The 19,630-nt window shown below is 35.3% G+C and overlaps 1 protein-coding gene across 1 annotated transcript in view; it reads right to left on the reverse strand.

Annotated features, from left to right (window-relative positions):
- Positions 1-19,630, reverse strand: part of unc79 (UNC-79 domain-containing protein) — a 197,243-nt gene that overhangs the window by 7,761 nt on the left and 169,852 nt on the right. Inside the window, exons 42-52 of the mRNA XM_071582616.1 lie at positions 18,905-19,059; positions 14,368-14,462; positions 12,618-12,717; positions 12,085-12,251; positions 10,851-10,961; positions 9,755-9,871; positions 9,432-9,629; positions 6,728-6,903; positions 3,854-4,250; positions 2,779-2,919; positions 1,821-1,943 (exon numbers count right to left, since the gene is read on the reverse strand). Coding sequence (XP_071438717.1) covers positions 1,821-1,943; positions 2,779-2,919; positions 3,854-4,250; positions 6,728-6,903; positions 9,432-9,629; positions 9,755-9,871; positions 10,851-10,961; positions 12,085-12,251; positions 12,618-12,717; positions 14,368-14,462; positions 18,905-19,059 — 1,780 coding nt within the window. The remainder of the gene's footprint in view (positions 1-1,820; positions 1,944-2,778; positions 2,920-3,853; positions 4,251-6,727; positions 6,904-9,431; positions 9,630-9,754; positions 9,872-10,850; positions 10,962-12,084; positions 12,252-12,617; positions 12,718-14,367; positions 14,463-18,904; positions 19,060-19,630) is intronic.

Raw genomic sequence — 19,630 nt, forward strand, 5'->3', positions numbered from 1 at the left:
TCAGACTACACCCATCAAATCAACCTTCAGGTTAATGACGCTGGATGGATGCATGGTAGCATTTATATATAATTGTCTTGCATGCCGACCTTTTACTTAAAAAAGCCAAATCAATTTGTGAACATAATTCAACTTGAAAATAGTAATAATTATATCAATAATAATAAATGTAATTAAAAGGCTTGTCCTTAAACCCAAGTTACAAAAGAAAATTATTTAAGAATAAAAGAATAAAAAAAGAACTTCATGTCTGAAATGCAAATATTTCCTTCACGATTTTTATCAATGTCATTTATAGACAAATAAATATTTTGAAAATATTTTCAGAAATGTGTTGAGCATCAACAAGTCCTGAGAAAGCTGCATTCACAAAAATAATATTTTAGTCAAGCATATCAAGAATTTGAAATAGGCCATTAAACTGGTTTTAAATGAGCCCTGGTAATTTCTAGGGTTTTTGAAGCTTTTATTGGCATGTGTATACTACTCATTGTATTTACTTCAACCTGTGAGTACAGGAAAACTTGACAAACATGAACTTAAGAGCCCACGGAATATATTCCATGGAAATCTTCGGAATATCAACTGGCTTCAAAGCTTTTATATAATGAAATTTGGTTTCCCTATCTAACATTAAAATATGATTTGTACTGAATGACGACTGAGAAAAGATCAAAAATATAAAATATAGAGCATTTAAATGTAATTTTCATCTTAACATTTCTCCTATGTGTTTTCAGCCAACTGGTGGTGGAAAAAATTTATAAAACAGACACCCAAAGAGTTTATTAGGCTGGGCAAACGAATAGACTTTAGCTCAAAGCTTTTTCAATTTTGTTCCGAGTGTCTGACACTGATAATTAAGTCTTCATTATTCTGTGAATCAAATTATGATGGAGGAACACTAATCCAGAGATATCTTGCATTCAATTAGAGCCCAGCATATTTTCACAAAAACCTACAACTCTTCTGGCTGTGGACATTTTTCATACCAAGGTTGAAAATAAATATTACAAAGATAATATTGAGTTTCAATAAATATAAAAAGACTTCTGATCTTATGCGATCAGGCCCACCATCCATAATGATGTCCTAACAGCTGTGTATTATGGTTATTTTTCTGCACAAGTACAGTACAGTACAGTAGTGTCATTTTCTGGGGTTCCTAACCAAAAGCCAGTATGATATTTAAAATACAAAAAAGGGTTATTCGAATAATGTGCAATGCATCTTTATCACACCCCCCACCCCCTCTTTAAAAAGTTTCACATTCACACACACATACGTACACACACACAACAATCATTTGTGTGAAGTGCAACATCCAATTCTATAATAGCAATGAAGATTATCATACTTAATACCAGAACCTCTAAAAACCTGCACCAATCATTTGCAAGAACCAAAAATGCAGCAGTGCTTATGCCTAAAAACATGGGTCTCATTCTTTTAAATAGGTTACCTGACAATGTGGGGAATCTCAATAAAATGTCAATATTTATAAAAAAACTTTGTGAATATCTGTTATACTCTGCCGATGAATATCTGCAACTATAATTTGCAGCCATATATTTTCTTTGACATGCCCTATTTTTGTAAAACAAATCCTTGGACAAAATAAATTGATTGATTGATTTAAAATTTGATTTTTTTTTAAATTTCCCTATCAATATTGGCCATAGTACCAATATATTTAATCTGAAAGGTTTGTGTTGCAATTTTTCAACCACTGAGGATTCAAAATCCAGAAATCATTATCTAAATTTCTGGATTTGAGATCCTGTATTGTACTTCATTAGATACTAAAAATAAATATATACCTGAGTGTGATAGGCAAATAAGACAGGACTCCAGAGAGGAAGTAGCTTGCTGAGGATAGTGGAGTTGCACTCAAGAAGAGCTTCCATTAAGCTTAAAAAATGTAGGTTCACCATTTCTGCAAGCTGGTGTAGAAGAAGACATGGAATATGAATTCACTGGAATTTATCTCGTTGAGTCAACTCTTACAATTATAAATTTTATTCTTTTATCATAATATGTTAAATGCCCTGATAATTGAAACAAAAGTTATCTCAACAAGTCCTTTCCCATGAATTTTTCTTTATTAAAAATTTCAGCTGATGGCATACTTAAAGTGGATTGGATTCATAGAAATATTTTAAATAATATTTCCCACATAAATGTATTCCAACATTAATTTTTTATAAATAATAATTATCATAGGTAATTAATAAGAGCAATACAAAAATATTTATTGCCATAACTTGAGGAATTAACTTAAAATATCCACTCAATGCTAATAAATATAAATTAAATCATAGAGTAACCAGCTCCCTGGTCATTCTAGGATAAAAGCCTGAGCTTTAATTCATCTCACAATGCAAATTAAAAACATTTGCTGCACAGATGCTACATTTAATTTTATCAAAGAGAAAGAGAACTTAGAAAATTAAATATTATTTGAAAAAAATAGGTCTTATTTTATTGATTCCATATTGTGTTAGAGCACTTATCACATTCATTCTTATAAAATGTTCAGTTAAAGGTACCCTGAGATTGGGGAGTGTATGAGGCAGAGAAACAGAAGTCTGTTGAAGAGTTAGGATGCATAGTGGTGAGCCAAGTGACTTATTTTTCTGAACAAATGAACAATGTAACTTTTTATAATTTTTAAGGCTTAACAGGTAGGGTAAAATCTACATTTTCAGGGCCCTGATTAGAAAATTAAAACCCCTACTTCTGACTTAACAAATCAATTCTTATTGAAAAGGTACTCACCACTTTACAATGAGAAACAAGCTGCAAAATGCATGGGGTTACTTTTCCCCAGAAGTCAAATACGATACCCATAGTGGTAGCATGGGCTTCACTGCTTGGCACCCAACCCCAGGCCATCTGCTCCAGATAAACAGTCCACAGCTGGAATCATTCCATTTAATTTTGCAAAGAAAAAGTGATTAGTTTAATAATTCAACACATAGCTTCAACAGTTTATCATAATTTTCAAGGTCGCACATTTAATTATTAAAACCAAGGTGGCCTGATACACTAGTGGAAACTTCCATGAAAAACATTGAGGAGATTTGTTGTGTCACCAATTTTTGACAGAATAAAATTTCAATCATTTCTCCATGTACTTGACAATAAGTGACGAGAGGTCATTATAAACAACACAAACATGTGTTGCACTCACAGTCCATTGAAAAAATTCAGCCCAACATAAAAACACTGTAAGAATATAAAGTTATGTAGTCATTCCAAATAGGGCTTTTAGCACCTGTCCTTGATTTATACATTGCAGCAGGTAGGCCACCTAATGATGAGTTAAACTTGCAAACTAAAACTCAATATTTTTGATTTTCTTTGAATAAAAAATACCCTCCAACATTTCAGTATTTCAAAGAAGAAGTTTGATGCGCCATTTAAGTTTTTAAAGAAAAACTTAATATTTAGTGTGTGAAATAATGCATTTGAAATATTTTGCTATAGTTTAAACAATTAAATAAAATTACAAATTTCATACTGTGGTTATAAGAAATGATTCGGGATTTTGCAGACACATTGATAAATTATTCAATTTATCATAAAATTTGAAAAGGTTGTCAATTTACAAAAATAGTTCATGTGACTCAGTTTTGGATGGGCATCAATTGGTACAGAAAATTTGAACAAGATGGGCGAGAGTGTTGCCAGAATGATTGTTGAATTTACATTGATTTACCCTCAAATCTTTAGTATAGATAACAGCAATGAATTACCTACATCTATATTTCACAGGTTCTTAGGCTCTTACAGATATGATAAAAAGTTAAACAAAACTAATTAAAATTTTACATTGAAAATGATAAATTACCTGGCACAATATAAAAGCATGAAAAAGTGAAGACATATGAAGCACAGATGCTTTAGACTGCTCAGCAAAACCAGCAAGAATCACTTGGACATGATCAGCTACATGACATGATGCTTCTTGAGGTATTGGCTGACACAGGAAAGCACCAGAGCTGGCATGAGAAATGGTAGGACCTGCAGCTGAAGTGGATGACCCTGATGATGCTGAATTAGTTGGAGCAGCAACCAATCCTCCACCAATCAATATGCATCCACCAGTAGTACCACTAGATGGCTTAGCACTGCTTCCAGGGCCACTGCCACTACTCCCACCAAGAAGGGCAGTGTGCATAAGTGACCCCAGGAGCAACCAGGACAGGAGGCGAATATGTGCCACGCAGTCTATAAATTCCCGTGGTCTGCAAATAATTTATCACATAAATGAAAGCAACATTTCCTGATAAAAATGCCCTTGTTTTATTTTTCTTTGTTAGCATTACAGATAGGGCCCAAAAATAAGTAGTATTTTTCTCATCACCTTTCTCAACTCAAAAGGCATCATCCACAAAGAGTATGTGACTCAGGGACTGACAGCGATCAGTAAATTCTACGTGGAAGTCGTCAAAAGACTGAATAAAAGAGAATGTAGCATCAGGAGGGAGATGTTTGCCAACTGGAGGCTGAACCACAACAATGTGTCATTCCACACCACCTTCCTCATGACCAAGTACCAGGCCAAGCATAAGATGGCAATGCTGCCCGAGCCTCCCTACAGTCCTGATGTTGCACTGCTGGACTTCTTTTCGTTCCCAAGAATTAAAATGAGCATGAAAGGCAACTACTTTGAAATGTTGGATAACTTCACAGAGGCTGTGGCTGGGAGCGTGAACAATGTTCCCATCAAAAACTTTCAGGAAACATACCACTACTAGATGAGTTGCTGGCATCGGTGTGTTGATGCACAAGGGGGCTAATTTGAAGAATTTCAGTCATTCATACTTTGATCAGCAATTAATTTTATTTCCTGGAATTATTCTTCTTATTTTTGGGAGAGACCATGCAAAAAATATAATTATACATGTAGTGCAAATCAAAGTGATGAACCAATCCAATGTTCTTAACACATGCATAAAAGAATACATATAATGTTTTTAATAGAATGAGTTTACCAGAGAGTTACGAAGCAAGAAGTCATTATGACTATCTAGAATTAAAATAATAAAAAAGAGACTTCCTGTTTACATAAAAAGTTCAACTTGAAAATTAGATTATCCTTTAAATTAATAAGGTAGTGCATAATTCGACAAAATCGACTTCATTCTATTCTTCACATCATTAAACTAAACAACAGAGCGGCAAGTTTTCATTGATCAGAAGAGAGATCATCTCAAAGGCAGGTAACAAGTCTAATGCTTTCAGGGTGAGGGGGGAACTTCTTTCCCTCAAATCCTATGAAGTACTACTGAACATACAATCAAACTTCTGAGAATTTAGATGAAGCTCTCAGAAAGCACAATGAATGATTTAAACCAGGGATCTCTCTAGTTAGTAATCATTTACTCTAACCTGCAGAGTCATATTTCATACTTGGCTAATTAATGCATTTTTATTTGAAACTAATGTACTTGAAAATTGGTGAATTATGATGATTAAATTGGTTTGAACAACTTTTTAAAATATCAAATGGGTTCTTTCTATGTATATACACTGCTGGACTTTTGTATTTGAAATCAGATATGTATATATACATATGGACTATTCCCTACACTTTTCACTTTATAATATTCCCACTCAGAAGAGAAAAATTCAAAACAAGACTCATTTTAGGTTACTACAGGAACATTCCTTACAGCAATTCCTACTACACTACTCCATCCTTGTACACTTCTTTCACCTCTGTTACATCATACATTGTTTCATTCATGCTTTTCTATTTTTGGGACTCCTGATATCTATAGTCTTGAGTCCCTTCCAACCACACATTCACCCATTGCTTTCTCATTTTACACTTTTATCTACAACCTCTTCTCTCATAATTTGCAGATGAAACTATCATCCATTCTCAGCTTGACTATTCGGGCATATCACACTTGCCTATTACTGATGCACCCCTCTACTATTTTTTACCACAAGCACTCTAGAAGTACCTCACACTCACTCCTCTTCTTTTTATAGTAGTATTTAGGGGGTGACCGACAGCTACGGTCATTTGTGCCATTAGGGATGGACAGGAAAAGGAAGCCCGGTGTCAGCATTAGCCTACTCTTAACGAAAGGCACCTGCAGCTTAACGTCCCATCCAATGGATGGCATACCCACTTAAAGCGCCCTCAACAAAGCACCTCAAGTAGGGATTGAGATACCACTGAAAATATTCGATGCAGATGGGATTCCAACCCAGGCCCTCTGGGTGGGAAGCCAGTACGATAGCCACCGCACCATCTTGATCCCCCTCCTTTATATAAACCTCATTAACTTTATCTTAGTGAGTGTGGGTGGAGTAAGGGAGAGAGAACTCTAAAGTGGCAGCTGGAAAGACAAACAGAGAGCAGAATGGGGAGGTAACCTCCCTGCCTGGCAACCCGCCTTAGGCTTGATTCCCTCCACGGTAGATTTTCCCACACTTATGGCTTGGGTGTTTTGGGTTGCCATTGTTAATATTACATGCTTATAGTCTAATGTATAAGGCTGAAACCTGGCTGTTTTCATTAGGCCCTGAATTTAAAAAAATAATATTCCACCTGAAAAACAGGTATAGTATTAAGACTAGCATACGGCTGATAATGAATCCTTATCAAAACACCAAACCAATAATCAGAGTCATAAATGAAATGCTGAAGCTACGTTGCAGCTGTCAATTCAGAATATAATTCAAGCAATGGAAAACCCATACTTGCCCTTGTTGAAGAGATGAAGGAGCATTGTAAAGCCATGGTAAGTGACGGACAATAGCTCTGTTGTCTCTGCTGTTTCCTCTTGTTAATTCTAAGGCTACAAACTGAGCTACACCACTTTTGATTGTGCCTCCCAGTGTATCTTCATTCAGACCAACAGAAACTCCTTTACAGTAACTCTGAAACAGATATGAGAGCATTTCAATAGCCATTTAATTGCTAGGGCTTAGGGTTCGACAAATAATTGGGTGAACAAATTGAACTACAGCTAAACTGGATGAATAACTGATCGTAGCACTTTTCCACTTGATAAATTTTTTTTATATTTTATGACTGGGTTTCAATGTATTACATCATCATCAGATAGCAAAATGAAGTTGTGTGCCCTCTTATATACATTTAAGATTCCGGAGGGAAGGGAAAGAACATGGTAGGAAACAAGGGGGGGGGGAGAGGGAGAGGGGAGGAAAGGGGAGAGAAGACAAAGAAGACGTTTACAAAGGATAGCAAAAAAAACAGTTTTGACCTTGAAAGGTAGAAACTCACACAACTTCTTTTGTTACCTGATGATGATATAATACATCGAAACCCGGTCGAAAAATTAAAAAAAAATATTGCCAAGTGGAAAAGTGCTACGATCAGTAATTCATTATGTTCGACTTCCACCAAATCACACCTGAAGCTACTCAATTTGCTACAGCTAAACTGATTTCAGTTTTCCTTCCCAACACATCTATCAAACAAGAAATCTGATTGAGTCTTAAATGACCTTTCAACCTTGAAGTATCTGGAATAAGCAAAAACATGTTGCACACATTGATCACTTTCCTTTTATTAAAAATGATTCATGTTATAAGGTCATTGAATTATAATCTGAATAAATACTTAAATGCTTTGCATGTTGCTTATGAAAAAAACAATTAAAAGCTTTGATTACCTATACATCATTTATTCGCAAAAATTGATGCATTTTTGGTATTTTTGAAATATTTCACAGCATACATAAATTCTAAATAATAGCTGATGAATTATAATACCAACTGGACAGATTATTAATATTAACTGAAAAACAAAATTTTTACAAACACAAATCCTTCTTAGTGATAAATATGCAGGGAACATGTATGCAGTATTTTTCAGTAGATTAATAATATATGCATGGCCAATTATGAAAGTAATGTGCATAATTTTATTGTGACGTGACTATCCATTGCAGCGTGGTAAAATTGGTCGGGATATGTGGGGGGGGATCTGCCCTTTCAATGCAGTTGGTCACCAGTTTGCTCCAAGTAGTCTGAGCGGAAAGACGTACCTCCATGTGAAGTGTGTTTTTCGACTTTGTAACACCACAAACAGGCAGTCAAGTTCTACCATGACAATGCCCCCAGCCACACACCCTTCATTGTTACCAACTTTCTGGCCCAGAGCACCCCAGGTGGATCTCCCAGCTCCCTTATAGTCCCAACTTGGCTACACGCGACTTTTTTATGTTTCCCCCACTGAAGAGAGAGCTGAAAGGAAAGTATTGGGAGGCCTTGGAAAACATCTAAAAGCATGTGACAATGTTCCTGAGGGAAATTCCCACTGAGGAGTTTCAGGGTGCCTTCCAGATGTGGCAGACATGCCTCTGCAGATGTATTGATTCAGGGGGAGAGTATTTTGAAGAATTTTAAGCATTTGCACAAGTACAATTAATAAATCTCTTTTTCCCAGAGAATGCATATTACTCTAATAGAGGGCCCTATAAAAGAGGTAAATGATAGAAGAATGCTATATAAATATGGTTTACAAAAATATTGAGTTCAGGGCAGAAGAAGTGTGTACACTTCTCTGTGAAGTGGATGAAAGTTCTCCTACGAAAGCAGTGGTATAGCAGTAGTTCTTCTGGACATTTGTACATTTTAAAAGTTTAAGTGAAGTGTCATTAATAGCTTATTTTTATAGAAAATGTAAGACCTGTACAAAATTCTTTTAAATTTAAAAAATTGTAGCCAATGGGCGTTGTGCACTGTAGAGTGAATTGTATTTGGCAATTTTATTTAGATATTTGTCATTCTACAATTGCTGGAACTTTGTTAGTACAATAGCATCATTGAATTTAATTACAGTTGCATTTTGTCCCATGGTTTTCAATTTTCATTTTTGAATACATATCATAAAAATATTCATGGGATATTCAAGAGATGAGTAGAGTATGGCATACACATTGTTGACTTTTTTATGATTAATTACCTAAGTTGATGCAAATGTAAATTAAATCCCAAAAGTATTGATTTATAAAGTATTCATAAAGTAGTTATGAATTATTTACTCAGAAATTCCCTACCTACCTATTAGTTACCTATTTTTCATGATAATGATGAAATGAAAGGTTTTGCCACAATTTATCACCAACAAGCTATGGAATGAACAGTAATCATATCATTAACCTTAAGCTATACCACCCACATTACAACTAAAATGCCACAGAAGGTCACACCTGGTTGGCTCATATTACTGATTAGTACATTCAGAATTCCAACTCCCTTCAAAAGACATGCTGAACAAGAGTGTGTTATTATGTCATGACTTAAATCTAATTGAAAACTGTCAATACTATTATATTATTATTATTACTAATGCTATATTATACCGTTTTCTATAATTTCATGGCACTATAGTTCAAATTATCAATACTTAATATATACTCTGGGCAATTATTATGTACCTTAATTTTGCTTAGAGTGTGGAAGTCAGAAAGAAAATCTAAGCAATCACTAAGATGATGGCGCATGATTTCTGAGGCTGATGTTGAATATAATGGGGGAGGGCTTGCTGAGGATGATGGAGCCCCAAATTCTGGACCAGGGGCTGGTGGAAGCTCTTCCTCCAGCAAAACTCGAAGAGGGAGACATCCTCCTGCATCCTACATAGACAGATAATAGATAATAATAATATAATTAGACATGAATATGTATAAACCCAAATTTTGGAGTTCAGCACAGAGTAGACCAAACAAAATTTTAATGCTCTTACTTAAGTTGTACATACCTGAAGAACAAAGTTTATAAGCATTAGGAAGTTGGTATCTGGAATAGATGTTTTGAACTTCAAAGCTTGTACCAATTCAAAGATAACCATTCTTGTCAGCAGTAATTTGTCCCTTTCCTGCAAATAAACAGTGATAAAAATAATCATGAAATATTTCTGATATAAAACAATAATTATGAAACAATTTTGTTTAAATTAGGCAAAACACATGGAAAATGACAATTATATCACAGAAATAAATATGAACTTTGTTCTTTATCCTCATTATGGTTCAGACATAGCCTCATATTACTTTTTCATGTTCCTGTGTGAAGAAACACCTTTGGGGAAAGCAATTTTCATCGTCAGAAGCAGACATAGGTTAACTGAACAGGTTTCAACTTGCAACAAATGTCATTGAAGCAATACTGGATTCAAATCAATGAAATTTGTACCACATATAAAGTTCACATTAAGCTAACAATATAACATAAAATTAATATTTTGCCTACTGTAAAATAGGAATAAACATTTTTGTTCACTCTTTATTGATCGGTGCTCATGCTTTTATAAAAACCTAACTTACATGTAGCAAATTGTTTTTCATGCGCTTTGTAACATCTTTATATGGCTTATATTGAGCTGACTTCTTACCATTAATAAACTTAAATGTCCATGCTATTCAATTTCCACCAAAATATTTTCTCAAAAAAATTTACAGCCTCCTGCCACAATATTGCATCAGATGTATTTTTTAAATAAATACATAAACGATTGAAAAATTTACATAGCTGAGTCTCTGGTTAGCATTGTGATCAACATGTTCCATGGGAGCAGGGTTAAGTGGCTTTAGAGTAGAATGAAACAAAGGAAAATCCTCTCTCACAATAAGATTAACGTCCATAGTGAAAACATTAAGAAAATTTAATTATAGGCTAGTTATTTTCAGAAAGCTCCAGGCTATTTCATTAAAATTTCATCATTACAGTTTCTTTTAATGAAATGTACAATTTATGATAAAATAATTAACATAGGTACATCTGCTTTTCATATGACTGCCTATAAGCTACAAATCTTATTTTACTTTCTAACTTAAAATATATGATAATAGTCCCACCTTAGAAAAGGCTCTATTACAGAGGTAGCAGAGGTCCACTAGTGACTGGTATTTCATGACATGATTCTGAATGGCACAACTCAAAACTTTGGAGAATGGATCAAGGATTCCCTAATGAAAGAAATATACTATGATATTACCTCAAACATATGATGAATTGATTGCATACAAATAATTTCAAAATAGAATACATGTTGAGTAACACAGCAAAATCTTGTTATCAAAAAGTTAAGTATAAAATATGGGTGCTTTACAACATTAAGAATTTGTCAAAATACTTATTTTAACTTTGGGAAACATATGCTCTGCAGTGTTTTAGTCCTTTATATTTATTGAAGATTATATGTACTCACAGATTTCTGCTGCTAAAAATTATGATCTTTTTTATGCAGAAGACTTTATAGGAGTAATAGCAATATAATTTTTGTGGTCAGACTGTTCAAGTTGTTTAGCATCACAAACACACAATACTTACATGAAGTAAAACCTTGACATTCAAGGGAACAAAGGATTAAAAATAAGACTATGAAATTAATTTAATTTACCTCAAATGAAAATAATGATATTCATATCCATTTTAGATCATACGAGTTGATGAGATTATTGCCCACACTTATCTGTGCCACAGAAGGAAAACTAAAAGAAATTAAAGGAAAAATGAAAAAAGGATATACACAAGGTGATATCATTAGCAAAACATAAAAAGCTTGCTTTTACTTTGATTAGTATCTCAAAACCAGAAAAATATAAGAATATCAATTTTGAAGATAAACAATTAAGGAAGCAGATTAAGAGGTCAAAACACTATGCATTGCAAAAATATTTCAAAACATTTCATTGTAAGTTCAGGATGTTTGGACTAATTTAGAGGAAGGGCTTCAAATAGAGTGAAAATTCTGATAAGCTATGCCTTCAACGATATGGTTGCTGTAACTTGAATCATTTACTATTGCCAGGAGTTGAGGTTCTATGGCTATATTTTCCATCACAAAACTCTTAATCTACCTCTTTATAAAAAAACATCAGTCAAGGCAAACATAATATGCATGCAGCAGTAATGGGTCACTTAACACACATTTCAGAATCAAATAAAAGGTGAAGAAATACAGTGAAACAACATCACAATGAAAAAGAGTGCAACTATGAAATAACACACAACAACGAGGAGAAAAGAATAAAACATCACAGATTTCAGGATTTACTCAACAGAGTGAATGCAGAAGAAATGTGAAACCTTGAAGGATGCTACTCCTGGAACCTTAAGGATGGCAGCCATTATTCGCAGCAAAGCCCTAATGGCAATGTGACCTCCACCAAGGGAGCCCAAAGAAAGCACCAGTCTTCTGAAGAGGAGCTCCATTTGCGAAATCAGTGCTGTCCAGCCAGACGGAGGCCCCCCTACTGGTGGCTGACCACCAGCACCACTTGGGCAACCTCCTGGTCCCCCTCCTCCTGACCCTATGGCAACACCCCCCACACCACCCTGCCCCACCCCACCCCCACTGGTCACACCAACCCCAGACCCCAAGACACCACCTGAGCTGACAGATGGACTCGGCCCAGCTCCACAGGAGGAAGACCCTGGCATGGAAGATAAAGCCCCAGTGTTCTGGCCACCAGAGGTGGATGAACATGCTCCAGGATTTCCACTGCCACCCATGGGGAGCCCACCACCCATGGCCACACCACCACCCATACCAAGGCCCATTGAAGTGGCCCCTATGCCAGCCATGCCCCCCCATCCACCCCCACTGCCACTACCTCCACCTCCCACTTCGAGCAGAGGCAAGCAGTCCAAGTAACATGCCACATTGTGCAGGATGCAGGGGAGAGTGTCGAGTGGAAGACTTTTGCGTGAGTTGAGATTCTAAAAAGAAGGAGAATGGAGAAGTTATTCACCAAGAAATTGTTTTACCAGAATTTTCCAGTCAGGGTAATCCTAATGTAATCTATCATAGAAATTATGATGAATGATCAAAGAAAATGACAAACTTAACTGCAACAGGGGAATTCGACTACAGTCATCAAAATTGGCAAAAGGATGATGATGGCACAATTCATAATCTGAAGGATTAAGTTATTCATGATAGACATCATTAAGACCAAACAAAGAATATAAACAATTAAATCCAATGCTTATGTGAAGCACAATAAAGGGAAAGCGGTACCTGATTTGCTGAAGCTGTACCTATCCATAATGGCACAAATTATCATAACTGTAGGTTGCCCCTAAATAACCACTACTGCTGCAGATCAAACACACTGCATTTGTAAACACCAAATGTCTCATCTAGTTAATAAGAAGGCCAAATGATTACAAATGTGAAGAGTAGAAAAACAGTGCTGCACCATAATGCTAACAGTTTTGGTGAACAGTAATAGCTTCCATCATTCATGATATTTGAAAGAAAAGACTTCCTAAAGAAAAGATTTAAGGAACAATCGGGATATTTTTCAGGGTAGGAGAAGAGGGTTCATTGAACTACAATATAGCTGTTAACTTATTTCATGAGTGTTGCCCATAACCTATGTTGACAGTGGCGAGAAGCTAGTGTTTATTTATAAAAAAATTAAAGCTGAATCAACTGTACTACATAGATAATACTTTGAAAATTTTTAAAATGGGTACAATCAGACCTGATAACAATTACATTGTTTGGAAAAATGGATATCAAACTTGATTAATTTTCATTCATGCAAGTTTCCACAAATTCACTGATGAAGGTCAAAATAATTTAGCAGCATATACAATAGTACAACAAAAGTCTGAAATTGTTAGTCAAATAGTAAATAGCCCTTAATAAGTCACAATGTGACATCTGAAGTCAACTCTTTTGAAATCTGAAAGTCACATCATGTCATCAGAGGGAAGCCATAGTCATGAGGAAAGAAACAACATTTGTTTTCTCTCTCCACCAGAAGTTTGGGGAAAGTAGCTCTAGGTGTTAAATATATTATATGATGAATATGCTGATTATACAAGGGTAAGTCATAAATAAGTCCCAAACATCAGCAAGGCAAATCCAGGAGCTGTTACAAATATTTCACTGGAAATGCTTGGAATATCCCCTGTAGTGTCCGGATCTAGTCCCCAGTGATTTTTATCTGTTCAAGCCCCTAACAATCATTTCAGTAGCTGAAGTTTTAAAAATGATGATGATATTGTCCAAGAGGCTACTTGTTGGCTGAAACACAGCAAACAAAAGACCTCTTTGCTGTTGGCTCTCAAGGACTAGCAAAAAGATGAGTGTCTGAATGTACAGGATGAATATGAAAAAAGTTAAATAAATTTCAGGAAGTTACTTTGATTATTATTGCATCAATCCAGTTTTGTAAATTATTAATAGACTTACCCTTGCATAAAGTGTATTTATACAGTTACTCTTAACATAAACAAAATTCAATCTTTTGATTGGGTCTTATAATTACACAGCATTACGACAATACATTCTAATAGTACACAATAATTTTCATTGCAAAAGAATGTCAAAATGTTCAATAAAATATGTCTACAAACCTCAAGCAATAGCTGAAGAGGGGCAATCGGATTAAGCTCATTGAAATCAAGTAAGGCTTGTGCCACACTCCGGAAAAATCTCATTCTGGTGGTATCTGAAATAAAAAAACTCAATATATAGATCCAATTCCAAAAAGGATACTAAACCTCTGTATATGTTAATTACTGTTACATGTGTAATGCGATTAACAAAAAATATTTTAGATACTTTCAAGGAATAGTTATGAAGTTTCAGTAGCTGATGATATCCACATTCATAAAAACTTCATACCCTTTCATCATTCTTTCTAAGATTTTATAACCATTTTCACTATAGAACCCTATATGATCACTTTATTGGCAGAGTGAATATAAAAGGTAACCAAAAGAAATAAAAGTCCAAAAATCCAAGGAGATGAATTTTATACAGTTGTATGAAGTAAAAAGCATATACACAACTGAAAGCAAAGAGAATTCAAACATTTACTTAATATCAACCCAGGGGTTGGTTGAAGCAGCAAGATTAGACCTCACCTACTTCTAACTCCTATCTCATTTGAATTTTTCTCATAAACAGGGTAAGGGGCCAGTTCCTTTCCCTTTGCCACTCTCAGTTTCCTGGAGGACCTGATATCCTAGAAATATCACAACTAGGTGAAACTGAGGGTGTCTGGCATTACCCTTATTTCAGCTCAGATCCTCCATTTAGCAACTGAATGCATATGATACCATGATCTGGCCTAATGGCTTTTTTTTCTGATATTTATTTCCTGCAAAAATGATTCTACTGTCCCCAAAACAATGGCCTTTTTTCCAAGGTCAATAGTCAATGTGATATAATACTGGATACACAAAATATACAGTTGAACCTCGTAATAAGAGCATGATCCATTCCGTGATCTTTCTGATGAAAAGCGACACTCATTTACTGAATCATTTTTTTTCTTATTAAGCAATGTAAAATAAAATAATGCTTTAGATGCAGAAAAAAAAAATTGTGCAAGGATTATTGAAAGAAAATTATTTAGACACTACTTAAGATCACGGTTCATGTTCACCTTTTCTTCTATCACAGAATGAAACCACCAGGAATACAAATTCAATTCGTAGAAGGAAAAATACAAAAAAAATAATTAGCTAATTTATGATACATTTATAACTCATTTTTACAAGAAACCTGTCGAGAGACATTCATTTTTACTGACTCTTCATGTGTTTTTCAAAATGCAACATAGCATTACAATTACATATTTTTTTAGCGCGCATAGCCAGTCATATTAGGGTGATGCTCCTCAATATATGATGCAAGAGAGAACTAGTCTTAATCTCTTCCTCCATCAGGTAATGAACCAACTTGGAATACGAATTAGATTTGTATAAAAAATCCATTAAAAAATTAGTTTATTATTTATGATGCATACATAATTCTTTTTTACTTGAAAACTGTTGAGATAGATTTGATTTTGCAGACTCTTCAAAATGTAGCAAAATTACGACAGCATTATCATCATGTAAATCTTAGTGCCCATAACAACTGCCAAATTAGAGCGATGCTTCTTAATGTACAATGCAACAGTTTTCCATGCTGTCAGCATTTCTCTTATTACACTAGATGATTGTTGCTTTGCTGTAAGCTCCTCCTCCTCAAACAATTCTCCTCCACAACTTCTTCCTGTGAAATATAATGCAACTCCATAAGCTCTTTGGTAGTCAGCTCCTGGCTGTGCTCCTCCACAAGATCATTGATATCATTTTTATTCACCTCCAGTCCCAGAACCTTGGCCCAACTCTCATTGACTACAGTCCTCACATCTGCTGTCTTAAATCTCATTAAGTCGATTTCATCAATGCTCTCCAGCCAAAGCATCTTCCAAGCAGAGGTGAGAGTACTCTTGGTAATCCCTTCCCACATGCTTTTTTGATCATTTTAAGGCAGTCCAGGAAGTTGAAATGATATTTCCAAAACTCTCTCTGATTGAGATTGGTCCTTTCAGTTACTTAATTACAATGCTCACGAAGTGCTTTGGTGGAGAGCTTCTTAAAGTTAGAAATAACCTGCTGGTCCATATGCTGGAGTAATGGAGGAGTATTGGAAGGAAAAAATTGGATCTTGATGAATTTAAATTCCTCAAGGAGGTCATATTGTAGGTCAGGAGAATGGGCAGGCGCATTGTCCATAACAAGCAAGACATGGAGTGGCAGATTCATTCAGAAAAGCAAATACTTTTCACATTAGAACCAAACACCTCATTGATCCAGTCAGTAAAAAGGACACACGTCATCTTAGCCTTTTTGTTGGGCCTTCACATCACATTTAGCCAGCTCTTCTGAACTCAACAGAGTTCTTGAAGGCTCATGGAATTTCTGAATGGTAAATAAGCATGATTTTAATTTTTTGTGCCACTTGCATTGGCACAAAATCACAGCATGAGACGGTCTTTATTTGCCATATGGCTGGACAATGCATTCTCCTCTGCTGTTATATGTATAGGTCTGCTTTGGCATCTTTTTCCAGAAGAGACCCATCTCGTCACAATTAAAAACATCTTGCAGCAGGTAACCCTCAGAATCTACAAGCTTCGTGAAGTCACTGATGAAGTTCCCTGCTGCCTTTGAGTCAGATTTCGCTGCTCCACCATAACTCAACACTGTAAATGCCAGTCCTTCTGTTAAACTTCTCAAACCACACATGGCTTCCCTTAAATACTTATTTTTTGTCCATTCATCATCAAGGTGTTTTCTCAACGAGGTCAGCAAAAATCACTATCACCTGCTTACATATCACGGTCTCATTAATAGCGTCACCTTGCAGTTGTTTTTCATTTATCCATATGAGAAGCAACCTTTCAACAATATTGAGAATACATAACCATTGCTTAGAAATTCTTGTTACGCCCTTTGAAGCAGTTATCCCCTTAATTTTTTACTTGCTCTTGAGGATAATACAAATTGTTGATGTCAAGTATGTGTGTGATAGAACAGCTACACTTGACACTTCATTCTTGCTTTTGAATGATTTCACTTTTCCTTTCTACGGTTATTTTTTTTCTCTTTTGACTGCCTTCTAGTGGCTTTTTATTTGGCGACATTTTTAAAACTATTATTAAACATTCTTAAAACTATTATTAAAAATTATTTATAAATATTATTAAACTGGGCACGAGAAGTCACCAATAGCACTTTTGAACACAAGTTTGGACAAATGTGCAATCACTAGCAACACTACGATGCTAGTGGAACTTGTGCTAAACACAAATGTAAAAAACCCATGCAATCATTCTGGGAACCACTGGTGGCCTTTGGGGGTGGTAAGTCGTGCGATGGCACCAGGCCCCGTGCTAACAGGGCCCCACTGAGGTTGATTACAAATATGCTACGAGTTACCATCACGTGAGAGATTTAGTGACTTCGTGAGGGCATTAAAGAAAATGCCATGGAATGTACAGCCGGGATTTCCAAATATTCTTTATGAGAAACGCCAGTGCTTTTAAAACATGTCAAAACTCGTCAAACACACAACTGCCTCCCTTTTTCCTTCTTTTAAACGTAAATTTAAAACTTAATTTTACCGTTAGATTTAAAACTGCAGCATGGAAGCATTTTTATGCATGTAATAAATTAATTTTTTATAACACAAAATGCTGCAGCACAAACTCTTTACTGTCAGCACGAAGAATAACTGTCATCAATATTAGCCTGCTCTTGTTGAAAGGCACCAAGGGGTTCACAGTTTAAAGTCCTATCTGATAGACTGCATACGTACTCATAGTGCTCTCCACACAGCAGCTCAAGTAGGGATCAAGATACTGAAAAAGAACTGCTGTCCCCAGGATTCAAACCTGGGCCCTCAGGGTGGGAAACCAGTACATTAACCACCGCACTATCCCAATCCCCAGTACTGAGAATAGCTCATTCAACAAACCTGATTAAAAATACCACAAATGTATATGCTAATACAAAGTTACTCTACGATGCAATATATTTTGAAATTCAAACCCATGAATGCACCTTACCATGGCATCAGCTCAATTGGAAAATGAAAATTGAATAGATTGAGGAGGTCAATATGGGACTAAATGATTTCAAAGCAATACTGTCTTGATTCAAGTTTTACCTGTAAATTATTTGATAATGCCTTTCAAAATTTGATTACCAGGAGGTTTTATTCCCAAACAGATAGGCACCAAATTTCAATTCAAGGTGTTTTGCAACTATGTTAGTTAGTAGAAGGAGAGTATATCACATACAATTCAAATGACATGATGATTTCACAATGAAGTTCATTAGTCAAGGTTCTTGTATTGGCAGTGAAACAAAAGGGAGTTTACTATGAAGTGAGTACACTATAACAACAAAAACTCTATTTCCTATGTCACTTTTTCATGCATCATTATAAAAAGTTTACCATAAAATGAAAACTTTTTTTAACTTAACATAGTTATCTGTATCGTATCTGCCTAACTACCATTTACTCCAAACATGGTGCATAAAAAGTAAATTCCTAGGAGTAAAAATAACAGTTCAATGTAATTATAATGAGTAATATTAGTGAAATTACCATCGACTTGTGTCTGAAACATCTGCACAAAAACTCCATTTGGAGCAAGCTGATGTAAGACACAACGCAGGAATTGATGAGCAACGCTTATGGCTCCTCCAGGTAGATAGATATTTGTTTCACTTTGCCATGGGTATGTTGCATTCAAGGCCACTCTGAAATGAAAGGAAAACAATAACTAGAGTAATTTTTCACAGAAGAAGCAAGATTGAGGGGAGGCATTTTAGAGCTCTGGATAGAATGATTATTGAGTACACCTCCTTCCTCATCCCTTCCAGCTCCACTAACTATGCAAAGTTAATGAATAGGTTGACATTTAGCCTATTAAAAAATTATTCTTCTTGCTGATAATGAAAAAATCTGACTGCACAGTAGCAATCAATATAATCCACCATAGCAATATTGAATAATTGTCTCATTTAATATGGAATCCACAGACATCTTCTACATAATATGTCCTCATATACTAAGTATTTCTTGCTGTAGAATTATTGCTAGCAAATTAAATCTTTGGTGGGTAAAATAATTTTGATTTTTGGAAGTAGGAATGGAAGTCAATCCTCATGGAAACAACCTAGACATGGCAGAAGGGTTTACACATTTCTGAGCCTCATAGAGGTGTACTAGAAGTAGATATGTTGAGTGATCCTCGTAGGGCCATCCATCTTGCAAACATGAAATATTAAGAGCCAAAAAAAAGGCTGTTCATGCAGAATATGTACAACA

Source organism: Hetaerina americana, unplaced genomic scaffold (genome assembly GCF_022747635.1).
Source record: "Hetaerina americana unplaced genomic scaffold, ioHetAmer1.1.p SCAF_12, whole genome shotgun sequence".
NCBI classification, from domain to species: domain Eukaryota; kingdom Metazoa; phylum Arthropoda; class Insecta; order Odonata; family Calopterygidae; genus Hetaerina; species Hetaerina americana.